This window comes from Anabrus simplex, chromosome 5 (genome assembly GCF_040414725.1).
Source record: "Anabrus simplex isolate iqAnaSimp1 chromosome 5, ASM4041472v1, whole genome shotgun sequence".
Classification (NCBI taxonomy): domain Eukaryota; kingdom Metazoa; phylum Arthropoda; class Insecta; order Orthoptera; family Tettigoniidae; genus Anabrus; species Anabrus simplex.
Window position 1 is genome coordinate 350,105,726 of NC_090269.1, and position 13,883 is coordinate 350,119,608.

A 13,883-nucleotide genomic window follows, 5' to 3' on the forward strand; every position below is an offset into this window, starting at 1 on the left:
GATATTTCAATACACATTCTGTCTGCAGTATACATATTGGGAGAGTATTAGTCACATTTCTTACGGTAAAAATGGAATTTGTTGCTATTGACCAAAAGATCTTACCAGACACCTGTCAGTGACATCTGTCCACTGTCAGTGGATGACAAGCAATTACCTTCATCTCATCAGGGAAAGTGTTATCTCTCTAATACAACAAGCTCAAGTCATCTATAAACAACTCTGACTTCTGAAAAATCTAAATACCATAAGATGTGTACCCTTCTGCCCACTTGGTCGTCTTTGTTGTCTGCATGGAAACTGAACAAAAACTGGTGGTGTGTTTCCGAAGGATTCATCTAAGGCCCCAGAGCACTTACCTTCTTGACATTGTGAGGCCACATTCGTGATCAAGTTCCTCAGTCCCCTCAAAGCTTCAAAGGATTGTCATAACCAGCCTATATACAGTTCCTTTGATCTTCCGATGATAAACTTGGTGGAAACGAATTTCAAATGATGACGTAATTGTCAAAGTAAATAATTGGCTGTAGCTTGGTACCACAGAGGTATACATGCTTTCACATCAACGGAAAGAAAAGTCAGTAATTCAAGAGAGACTACTCTGAAAAATAGTTTTCTGTAATCAAATGATCCTGTAAGCAGGAGAGATTTGAATGGTTAATAATCTGTGAATGTTACATCATATCCTAGGCAGTTTTTATTCCATAAAAAAGGAACTATTCTTTTTAGAAAACCAGTGTTTAAGGATAGCTGTCATGAAGATTGAAGCAAATATCAAATTATCACAATAATACTAGTATTAACAAATTACATTTAAAAAGAATTACATGTACATACTGTACTAACAAATTCAGACAAATTCAATTATGATAATGTTGAGGGTCTTTTCAAGCAATTGGTGGAAGCAGGTCTATAATCAGACTATTTGTCTGCACATTTTGTTGCTCAATATTTATGAAAAAGTCAACTCTCTGAAGAGTTGCAACTACTGACATAGAACTGAAGGTACATCCAAGATTTACAGTATAAAAGCCTATCTGAGAACATGATGTTGATATTGAGGAAATTTTTTCTATTAATATATCAACAGTAAATTCTAGAAAATGAGGTGTTAAATATTATGTTCATATCATAAAAAATGTATATGAAATTTATCCAACAGAAGTAACACAATGCTTTGATTGCATGGCTTTGGAATTAACAGCCTGTTTACAAGCCAAATGCACTCAATTACATTGTTGTTCAGATTGACAAAAGGGTACTAACATGGCACTTGAAAGATTTGTCCTTAATTCCTGATAAAATTCCAAACATAAAATAGTTTTTTATTTATTCTATGCAGATATTTAAAGTGTTGAACTTACATGCTCATGTACTCTTTATTCAGAGTTCCAACCCTGTGGTGGAGGGGTGGAGTGTCTATCTCTTACTCCAAGGCCCATGTTTGATTCCTGACTCATCCTGAGGATTTTAATGCTGGAATGAGGGCTGGAATGGAGTTCATTTAGCCTTGTGCGCTGAACTAAAGAGCTATTAATATGAAAGACAGTGGACATGGCCATGAAAGCCAAGCAATGTAGCTGAGGAAGTCATAACATTGATAAGCTGCATTCCATTACCTGCAGGCCAAGGCTCTTAATGGGCAAATGTGTTTAAAATTCTTTATTCAACTCTTATCTCCCAAATTATTCTCTAAATTTTTCCATGACCAGTTTTTGTTTTTGTTCTCAACCCTCACTTTGACATCACTTTGTAATTTGTATATTTTCCCTTGCTCATTATCTTCTGCATTTTATTTAACAAAAAAAGTTCAAAATAGCTGTCATTTCCTCTATCTCACTTTCACCTGCTGAAGTGAATAAAATTTAGTAGTAATGATAATGTCTATGAACAAGATTACATCTGTGGGATTAGTAGCATCCTCCTTGATGTACCACTGATGCATGTTTGAAAATCATCTGGAGTTCAGAAATCCCCATATGAGCTGGAGGATTCTCATTTATCTCATATACCATTGATCTACATGTGGGGCTGTCACCCAGGTGGCAGATTCCCTATCAGTTATTTACCTAGCCTTTACTTAAATGATTTCAAAGAAGTTGGAAATTTATCACATATCTCCCTTGGTAAATTATACCAAATCCTATTTAATCTTCCCATAAACAAATATTTGCCCCTAACTTTTTTTCTCCTCTTGAAACCAACTTTACTTCATACTGGTAAAACCTCCACTCAAGCTTATCCATCCTCTATATCCCACACCATCTCTCTAGTGACAGCTTGGAACATACTGCTTAGATGAGCAGTTTGTCTCCTTGCTCCAAGTTTTCTCAGTCCAAAGATTGCAACATCTTTGTAACACTACTCATTGCTCTCCTTTATATTCTGGGTATTTATAGTGACATTGAATGATGTACCATTATGTATTGGTTACGGCAAGGTTCTGGAATATTTTTCAATAATTCAACATAAATCATACTGGGTTTAGTCATTCTATTGACAAAATCTCAAATGATAAAACACTTTGTCAAGTTATTTATGAGTACAATCAGGTTCTTTTATAAAGGAGAATGTTGAAAGCATGGTACACTGTCACTCTGATGGATTTTTTCTGTATATTTATTGTTTAGTTCAGTATAGTTGATGCATGCTATATGGAGAGTGGTAATATTATTGCATGTTAAATGGCAGAGGGATACATGCATGCAATATGGGTGTATATTTCTCAGGAGGCAGTGGAGCTGGCAGCGGAGGAGGAGGAGGAGGAGGCGGAGGTGGTGCGGAAGGAAAGTCATCCCTGAACATAATCGGGCCCACTCAACAACCTCAACTGAGGCCAGGTAGTGGACCACAGCAACGACTTTCAGGGAGTGGCAGTGGTGGTGGCAGTGGTGGTGGTAGTGGTGGCAGTGGTGGTGGTGGTAGTGGTGGTGGGAATGGTAATAGTGGTGGCGGCTTAGTAGCAATCAAGCAAGAGTCGACCCCCACAACTGCTCCAGTGGATAGTAACAACATGGTGGCAGGCTTTGTAGATAGCACAACGTTCCTGACGTCTTCACCTAATAGTACGACTAGACAGCAACAACAGCCACAACATCACCATCAACAGCAACATCAACCAAATCAGCAGATACAAGCACTGAGAGAAGAGGCAGGAGTGACCGTCCATCCTAGTAAGACTGAACCTGTTGTATTGGCTCCTAATATTCCACCATCAGCTTCAGTTATTTACTGCAGGATGAAATTCTGTCCAAATGCTTTCCATTCCTTCTAATAATAGATCAACCTCTCCATTGGCATGTTTTGTTCTTTCTCTCTTTTTTCTGCAGTCATTTATACAGGGAACCAATCCTTAGAAAACCTTCCTCAATATTTCTTTTTATGTTCTTTTTTTAACTGCTTGATATGTAAAAGCCATAATAGGGCAGTGAGTACCAAGGTCAGTGACTTCTTTTATTATTAGACAGTAATAGAAAAACTCTACAAGTTAATTTATTTTTAACGCCTTCTCTATGAATGGTTTCCTGTTTGAGAAGCACTACCGGTATATGTTTTAAACATCCACAGTTGATTTCATTTTTTCCAATTGAAAATTATTGTTGTTTCTGTGTTGTGTAATTAATTGAATGGCTCTACATTATTTTATAATTTGATACTTTGTTATCTTGGATGGATTCTTTTATCATAAGTGAACAAGTGCCATGTGTACACTAAAATTTCTACATTCTCTTAGAGTTAATTCAAGAGCCATTATATTAATTCAGCATGTGCTCATGTTATATATTATATATTTTTACCTTAATCTCAGCAGATTTTGTACACTAAGATGTGGAAAGTAACTACTTCTGTTATGAAAGTAGATGATTGTAACTTTGAAAGTTGGCATCTCAAGAATATTCTGTATGTATCTTTTATCTTGCATAATTTGTTTTCCACTGACCAAAGGTATTCATTGTTCTGTACACCTCCTAAACAAATATAAGAATAATATCTCTCTTACTTGCTATCAATATTTGCTTTTGAGATATTAACAAACCACTTCTGTATATAGCACAATAATAATTGACCTGATCTCATCCTTTGGGCTCTTGTGAAATGAAAAAATTGCATTAATGTTGTTTTGATTGCTATTAACAGAAACTTGTAAAATAGAAAATTGAGATGATATATAAAATGGGAGAAGAGATTCCATTATTTCAGTTGCTTAGATGGGCTATATGAGGTCATGTGTTACGATCTAGATGACATTTTTTCTTTATTGTTTTCAAACTCCACGTTGGTGCTGGTCACAATAAAAATGTTGGAAACTTAACGATGCATTTTATAAAATTCAAGAGATAAATATTTATGAAAATAGAGGCTTAGAGATAAACTTCAGTGGTTTATTGCTTTTGTAAATTGTATGTTTAAAAATTAAATGAACTTCAGTCCTTCTAAATGGTAGCCTACTATGTGACAGTCAAAATTTAGATAGTTTATTTCATGACTTTTTCCCCCTCTGTTTACTGCACATCTATGAAATAGTATGTTTTATCATTTACGTTTTTTTATATTTAGAAATAATTGCATTTAGGCCTACTAGTGGTGGGACTGTTCTTTATATTTCTGGTTCTAGTTCAATGCAGGATTCTAAATGGTTTTGAATTCCCATTCCATAGCACATTGCAAAAGAAATGAGAAAGAAATATGTGTTGTATCTTTCTTAATTTATAGTTCAGAAATGATTTTCTTGTTTAAATAATGAAAATTTTATTAGCTGTTACATTTTGCAAATTCATTCCCTTCTTATCAGGAAATGGTTGGTGTTACTGTAAACCAGCATAGTATTTTATGTTGCTATTATTAGTGAGTTGTAAGGGGGCATATTTAGTACAGTAGTCTAGTTACTGGCTTTCTACATCAATACCCAAGATTTAAATCCTGATGAGTCAAGAATTCAAATTTTCACCTGAAAAATCCCATGGGGGTATCTGGCCATAAATCCTTGGCCAAAACTCAAAAAGAACTTAATTGGTGCCACTGACCCCATAAATAATATTACAGGAAAACCTGAATGTGAAGGGCATGATAGTGGAGGGGCATTGTTACAGGCTTCTCTCACCAAGGCAGTTAAAATCTTTGGCCTGGTCAGGAATCAAACCTGGGCCCCTCTGAATCGAAGACCAGTACACTGATCATTCAGCCAAGGAGCCAGACGTCTGTTTGGATTTCATTAATATGTTCAAAGTATTTGTCAACAATACTTGACCTATCAAGTCAACTGCTGCCCAGCCAGATGACCTGCAGATGTTGAAATATCATGTGGTCAACATGATGACATCTTCAGTCCCATTGCTTGACTTGTACGACCTGGCCTGCTGACCCTCATATGAGATAGTTTTTCAGGTGGTCTCATGAGGCTGAACGAAGCCTCTCCCAGTCTTCAGTACAGAGTTAAAATCTTTGTGCTGACTGGGAATCAAACCTGGGGCCTCCGGATAAGAGGCATGCTTGCTACCCCTACATCATGAGAGTGGTAAAGTATTTGAAAATCTGATTATTATTTCTGAGGAACAATCTATATTACCCTCATTAGAAACACTTCTTGAAGATTCATTTAGCCAAGAATGGTTAATATTCCAAGTACGATACAGTAAATTCTTCTGTTGCTAAGGATGGCCACTAAAATAGTAGTTGAAAGCACTCTAAGAAGATAATTTACCATCAGATACAAGTTGAATAATTCATTGTGCAAGTACAATAATAAAACTTATATTAACTTTAATTTTCTCTCAAAATAAAGTTAGATAGTTGGTTGCTAGGTATATTTGGTAAATGTTTGGTTGTTATGTATTACTGCTAATGGAAGCAACTTTTCATAATTATTATAAGTAAGTAGGAAATGCTGATGGAAAAATAATAGACCTCTGTAAAAAGTAATTTTCAGTTGTCACTTCAGTCAATAATTAGCAGAACAAGGAGTGTAAAAGAAATAAGTTCATACTGTCCGGCCCCATGGCTAAATGGTTAGCATGCTGACCTTTGGTCCAGGGAGTCCTGGGTTCGATTCCTGGCCAGAACGGGGATTTTAACCATCATTGGTTAACTCCAATGGCTCGAGGGCTGGATGTGTGTGCCGTCTTCATCATTAGAGTTCATCATAGGTAGGAGCCCATACTCAGATGCGCAGGTCGTCTATACAGAGTCAAATCAAAAGACCTGCACCAGGCCTCTTCGGAGGCCACACACCATTAAATTAAGTTCATACTACTATGAATTCTCTCTCAAATTGAGGCCTCTCTTCTTGGAATTAATATATTTTGGAATTAGTTTAATTAATTCAGTTACTAACTGGTGTATGTTGACAGATACAGTGCACATTGTTGTTAGGAGTGAAGATGATCGTAGAGTAGTTTAAACATTGCAAACACTCATTCGTCACCAAACTGTCTGATCTCCACTTGATGCTGATGTTGACAGTCATTATACGGTGTTGATAACAACTTAACAAAATCAAACGAAGTTCACTATTGTCAGTCTGCATTGTGAAGTTGAGTTAATTCTGTATTAATAGCATAACTTCAAAATTGATTTTAATAAGATCTGATTTATGACCAGATATGAAATAAAGATAGAAGAAATTGTTATATTCTTTCCATGAGAACTTATCTTGATGACATCCCTTACAGTGTTCTGAAGAATTACATATAAATTTTATTGGTGATCCCCAGGAACACTGTGTGGTATTGTTGCAGTGTTGCACAACTCCCAATAATTTTACACTTCATTTGTTGTCTTTTCTTCCAATTTGTTAGTTTAATAAACCTAACATATATTCTAAAATATGTTAAAATCAACCATCGTTGATTGTCCGATGTACTAATGCTTCGTAATGGACCAATAAAGGCTGCCGGCTTTGAATCAAACTCAGGGGTTTGCTTTCCTACGGCATCTCCCAAGCGGTAAGCCTAAGCCTGTACGTCGCATCAGGTAGCACACTCGCCAGTATTGGTCCTTGAGTGCTGCACGAGACCAGAGAGCTCCCTATCGAGAAACAACTCTAAATGTCCCCGTTAAATTGCACCATTGGAGACGACTTCATGCCTGTTTTCTCTCCTTTCACAACAGTAATTTATTTTCCATGCCACTAGGGTACGCCATAACGGTCCACCCACAATATTACTAACATTTTGCATCAATCAAAAACAGGAGGTAAATTCTCAATTCAAGTGAGATAAGAATAACTGTTGTTACACTGTATGAATAGCCTTGTATTTCCTGTGTTTTAATTGCTGGATATATTTCAGTTTTAATAGGAATGCAGTTCAATACTTAATGATAATAGAGCTTCTTGTTTTCTCTGTAAGCTTCTAATGTAAAAATGTCACATTGAAAATTTTGGTGCAACTCCCAGCTTCAGACACTACCAGCTGCCACTGGTGATCCCTTAAGACTATGCTTCCAGTCTTATTTTGCTAACAGGCATTTCCTCCATTTGTTTGAAACTTAGTACTGGATAACTACTTATAAATAAAATGATAAACAAATGTAACAGTTTGTATATTATAAACTCTCAAACTCTTGCAGTTAATACTCAATTTATCTTTACAACTTTTATGTACACTGAACTGCTTGGTTTTAAGAAAATACATCCCACACCATAAACACTTTTCCAAGATGAAATTATCAAGAAATTTGACTACTTATCTCTCACAGATTCTCTTTACACAGATTTATCTTAAGATTTTTGACTTAGTATCCTAACATTATACTCCCTTATTTTCATTAAATTACCAGCATAAAATTATTGAGGATCTTTATCCAGTTTATTTTTAGTAACTTGTATTACATACGGTACCTATTGTTATCAAACCTACTTGATAAATGTATCCATACAGTTTGTATAGTTAGATATGAAATACCTCTCCATATGGTTTTTATTATTTTCATTATTTATTTAGGTAAATAAGCAATCAATATTCTGTTTAATGCAATGATTTAACTATCTCATCTAGATTGTTAGCATTTACAGAATGTTTCAGCTCTATTTTTATAATGTATATCTGGTCAGTTACTGTGATCAAATAGTTTATGGCACTGACTGTTGTTCCAGTGCATCTGAGTTTGATTACTGTCTCTTGTCACAACAATTTTGGATAGAGCCAAGTAAAATCAGAAGCTGAATATTTTTTATTCCATCTCAGCTACATTAAAAAAAAAAAAAGTATCATATGGCTTTGTAGGCAGCATACTCCTAGAAAGAAGTCGAAGAAACTTTTGCGCACACTTTTTCTTTAAGAGGTGCATGTCAACAATAAATACTCTTTGCTCAGTGATATGTTGAACCATGATGATAACATGTTATAACTATGCTCCTTATAGTAACTGCATGTTAAATCTACATGTCTTACTCGCATAAGATAACTCCTACTAAGCAGGGAAGGAAGAATTTGTGTAGGGGAGGAGGCAACCCATGCTTCCTGCCAATTCTGTAGGCATACCTACTGATAGTATGCTGTAAACTCATAAATGGAGGGCTCTGTAAGGCATCATTAAGTTCATAGATTATTGATTCATTTGAATACCGGTACTTGTATCCATTTTAAGGGTACACGTAGGATATATGAGAGGGAGTGAGAGTATAAATAACAGCACGGCACAGTATAAAACAATGAAAAGGAAAAATAGTAGAAAATCCTTTGTTGGCAGAGAGCAACAAAATAATTTTCTCCTCGTTCACAAGAATACAGAAAAGAGGAAAAGTAATTAACCTAATTCTTTCTTTAATTCATTTGAAGACATCTGATAAAAAGTGTTAAAAATCTTAAATTCTGCGGGTAGAACTGGAGATAAAAGTTGCAATTCAGTGCTTCTGTATGGCCTTTATTCAAATGTACCTTCTCTACTTCTGAATGTTGCAAACAACATTAGAGATAAGAAATTACTCAGTGAAAGGGAAGATTTATGCCATTGTTTCTGAGGGTGACATTCCTAATATATGATCAATAAGTTTAATCATTCCACTTCTAACTATTGTAAAGAAATGTACAAAGAACCAAGTGTCCCATCACCAGAAACTTCAATTCAGGCACTTATCATTTTTGTAACAGTTAGGAATGCAAGCATGTAAGGTCATTACTTTGTGTTTGAGGTCAGACTGACAGCAGAGATGCCATTGATTGTGACTTACACACGAACTGGGAAGGGTAATGCTGGTACAGAGACCTGAAAATTAAGTATGATCCATTATTCCCTGAATACAATTTTACTTTTGAAGATAAGTGCTCAGTGTAAACTGTGCTTGTACTTTTGATATTCAGTATGTACATAAATATATGGGATATATCTCTAACATAGGGAAGTCATATGTGGTGCTAGCTATTTATTAATACATTAATACTGCATAAACTGACACAGGAGGACATTGAGGAGAATAAATATTTCTGTAACATTTAATGTCCTGTGGAGTGGTTAATGAACTGTTGGCTCACAAAAATAGGAGTTACGGATAATTAGAACTGGAAAGGTTTGCTTTGGTTGCTTGGTTTATAGTTTGCTTGCCATCATGCTTGGGCTAAGCTTGATGGACATTTGCACAGATTTCTTGGGAAGAATGAAGTTTTTAGAGTCTCAGTTCCATTATTGAGATGGAATATCTGATTGCTAATTGACTGTCTGAACAGGAATTTGCTGACTGAATTCAAGTGTTTTGTATTTTATAGCTCAAATGTTTGTGTTGTATACCTTCATAATTCTTTATAAATTATGGTAATTCCTCCAAGTTCTCACTAGAATTATGTTCTGGTGACTTTAAAGGATAAAGAATCATGCATTACACTGTGAAGGTTTTGTTTTCCTATTTCATTAGCACATAATTTAACTTCATATCCAAATATAATTTGATGTTTGAGTACATATAGTAATATAATTTCCGTATTGTCATTTTCTAGCATGCATTTCAATCAATCAGTCAATCAATATCAATCATACTGATCTGCATTTAGTACAGTTGCCCAGGTGGCAAATTCCCTATCTGTTGTTTTCCTAGCCTTTTATTAAATGATTTCAAAGAAATTGGATACTTATTTAACCCTCTCATGCATGAATTTAAAAATAAATAAATTAAAAATATTTTAATGTGATTTTCCTGGTTAAAATGACCCTATCAGATGATACAAACTTAAAACACAAAATGAAGTTACCATACTTGGCGGGAATTTGATGTCCTCATATGAGGACATCATGCAGTTAGTGGAATAATGTCAACACGTGATACATTTACTACTTTGGTTTATTATACTAGTATTTACAAGAACTTTTTACATCTGAGGCAATTGTATGAGTACAGCAAAATCACACTGGTCCTACGGGGGCATTTATATGTAACTGATGTACTTCACATGTTCATATTTCAGGCAAAGGTATGAAAACTCTGAAAACACTCTGGACATAGTGGTGCATTACATTTCCCACAAATATACCGGGTTTTACTTGCGCAGTTTTTGTCACGGCATCTGTTAGCATTTCCAGCCTGTGTTTTCTGCGGATAGTGACCTATTCTGCTCCATCCATCCTCTTTTCAGCAGGCACAGTATGTGTAGCCTGTTTCTTGAGTGGTGGTGATGGGCCATTCTTGCCATTCTTCCGTGGTGCTACTTCTGCCTTACCACTGAAGATGAGTCCTGTTACCACTTGACTCCTGAACTCGAGCAGGTCCATAGGGGTCTTACAGTCCATTTTCCATAGTAACCTAGCATTTACAACTGTGGCATTTAGCATATGGTAAAAAAATCCTCATGCACCATCTGCAGTTCCATATATCATTCCCGTAAAGAGCCACCAAGGAATTCCTGAGATCAACACCTCCCATATGGCCGTTATGTATTTTTATACCCTTCGGTCTGTCAATTTCAATGAATTTCTTCTCTTTTCTACATCATCTTCTGGCCTTACCAACTGGTTCTAAGCCTGCATAGGAAGAAATGATATGAACTGCCGAATTATCAACCCACCGGATTACTGTGATGCCATCTGTTGATGTTGTAACTGATGAGCTTCCTCGACCCTCTTTCTTTAGGTCCTTGACATCTTTCAATTTTTTAGTAGCATCCTTCAGCCTATTTTCTCTGCAGGTCCCTAAAAACCAGATACGGTATCAGTTTCAGCCCAAGGGGTAAGTTGAATACTGATATCTGGTGGGAATGTTGTAAACTACTATATTCTTGTCCTACAAACATCACTCGCTCATCTGATAACATTATACACCACTTGGAGAATCCTGGAAAATAAATATTGGATGAAGCAGTTGAGAATATAAGCTAACCTCAAAAATAACACTTGGTAGTTTGATGCATGATGTCCTCATATGTGGACGCCTGTATTATACCAATATTGTGCTAAGACTACAAACCAGAATAAGCTGAATTATAGTGGTAATGACAGTAGAATGTACAAAATGAAGAACCACACACTTACCTCTGGCATTTTCAAGATAGAAACAGCTCAAAACAATTGGAAACTATGATGACTTCTCACAACTTGGCGAACCATGAATATCATGTTTTCAATAATGCCAATTAAATGCTTCCACCTGCTGGTTCTTTTAAAAACTGATGTTTTCCACTCTTACCAACCTAAAATAAACTTTTAATAACTTAAACTCCGTCTTTAGAAACTCTAGAGAATAAATAACGCCTAAAAATTCGGATGTCCTCATATGAGGACACCATGCATGAGAGGGTTAACATCTTCCTGCATAAGTTATTCCAATCTCTAACTCTCCTTTCTGTAAATGAATATTTGGCCCAATTTTTTCTCTTGAATTCCAACTTTATCTTCATATGTGATCTTTCCTACCGTACTTTTAAAGACACCACTCAAACTTATTCGTAAGTTATACTAATGTTATTCCTCGTCTACTAATGTTCTGAAACATGCTTTGCTGTTGTGTGTTCACTAGCATGTGGAATTGTATACAGAGAGACAGACCTATATATTTTGTAAAATGTTAAAGATAAAATATGGGTCTATTTTGAAGGTAAAGAAAACCCATTTCTTTCAGTCATACTTTGTTTTCATACATTTTGTTTATATCATAATATTAGATGACTTAGGTGCGATACCTGTTGTCAGTTTGTGATCATACTGCTTTGTACATTTTATTCAGTTAGGGAATGGCTTTTTAAGGCTAGAAGAACAATATTTACACAATGAGTAAATAGCTTTAATATAATACTGCCTTTACACAACCTCCTAAAATGTTGATTGCATCATTTTATGATCTTCTGACTTTAGTTTATTAACAGCCACATTTTATTTCTGCCATTTTGAGGTTGAATTATAATGATCATCTTCGATAGAAGATCAGTGGTAGAGTGTCAGCATCTAGATTCCAAGACTGTGGGCTCAAACCCATCAGAGGTGGTCAGATTTTTGCTGGGCATAGAAAGGTCCATTTGGCATTCCATGTTGTATGATTTCGGCAGTGACACATTCAGTGTTTACTGAACAAAATTAAATCAAATTCAGCCATAAGTTGCCCAACAGAGTTTTTATTTCTTTGCCATTTGGTCGAGTACAACAGAGCATCAACATTGACAAGCAGGCAGCCTAAATGACATCAAATCAAAATGCTGGTGTGTAGTAGCTGAGACCATATGATGATGATGACGATATGATGACGATGATGATAGTGGTGGTGATTCATTATTATTATTATTATTATTATTATTATTATTATTATTATTATTATTATTATTATTATTATTATTATTATTATTATTCAAGCCCTTCCCTATTACAGTTAATTTTAGGTTACCTTATTTAGTTGTTTGGAAATGTAATTTATAAAAAGGATACACTGCTTGCCAAACGATGACAACAAATTTGATGAAACATTTTACCGTTAGAAGCTAGTAAGCAGCAGTACATAAGCACACAAGTATGCATGCTCATTACACTATTTCTGCAGACAGAAAAGGCTCATAAAGCTAATATTTCATTTGAAGAAATAAAAAAGTCATACCGTGCATATTCCGTGGGCTTTTCATGTGCAAGCCTTATGTAGAATGCTTTATTCTTGCTGCATATTACCTACCCCTCGGTACTTCATGAATATTATAGCATGTTATGCGAAATGAACGACAAAAAGGTATACTGATGTTTTGCGTCTATCTTATGATTGTAAAATACAGTATTTTACTGCTAGATTATTAAAAGAAACTATGTTAGTTCAATATATGAAAATATAGATGGCAAAGATGTTTTGCCACTGTCAGACTAGCCTAAGAAAGAGATTTCAGTGTCAGAAACCAGTGTTAATTTCTTAAAAAGAATTTGAATGGAGGTGACATTCTGTATATTTCATGCGTGAGAATTTAAGAGAAATGGTTATTAGTAGCCAAAATCTGTACTTAATTTAGGGTTTTGAATTTTTTTCTAGAAGTAGCATCATTCATCATTTTTTTTTAAACCACCCAGTGTTATTATTATAACAACAAAAAAATTACCTTATAATTATGAGCAGTATATCCTGAGATAAAGCATACACAATGAGAAGTTTAAAAAAACTTGGACACTTAATATTTCAGTACACAGTAAGGAGCAAATGCTAATTAGATAAATATCATGTACTTGAATGTAGTGAACACATATCTCTCTCATAATATTGTGTAATGTGGTATCATACAATTTATGTAGCTTTTTTCTATACTGAATCATTCATATATAATCTGGCTAGAATCTGAATTGGAAATTCAAAACCTCCAGTTCTGTCTATTACTTTTGGTCTATTCTGATCTTCATAGTTTTGTTCCAGTACAAAAATCTGTACCGGTATCTGTTTTTCTTTAGTCTTATACATGCCAGGTTCTATATTGTAGTCTTTCATCCAAGTAGCTCTTCGT

General features: G+C 35.1%; 1 protein-coding gene across 8 annotated transcripts in view; it reads left to right on the top strand.

The window, feature by feature from the left end:
• Positions 1 to 13,883, top strand: part of Hr3 (Hormone receptor 3) — a 586,730-nt gene that overhangs the window by 540,854 nt on the left and 31,993 nt on the right. For 7 of the 8 annotated variants that reach the window (XM_067147643.2, XM_067147641.2, XM_067147642.2 and 4 more), the window contains one exon: positions 2,730 to 3,173. The exons of the other annotated variant lie outside the window; for it this stretch is intronic. In XM_067147643.2, the coding sequence (XP_067003744.2) occupies positions 2,730 to 3,173 (444 nt within the window). The remainder of the gene's footprint in view (positions 1 to 2,729; positions 3,174 to 13,883) is intronic. 8 annotated transcript variants of the gene reach the window in all.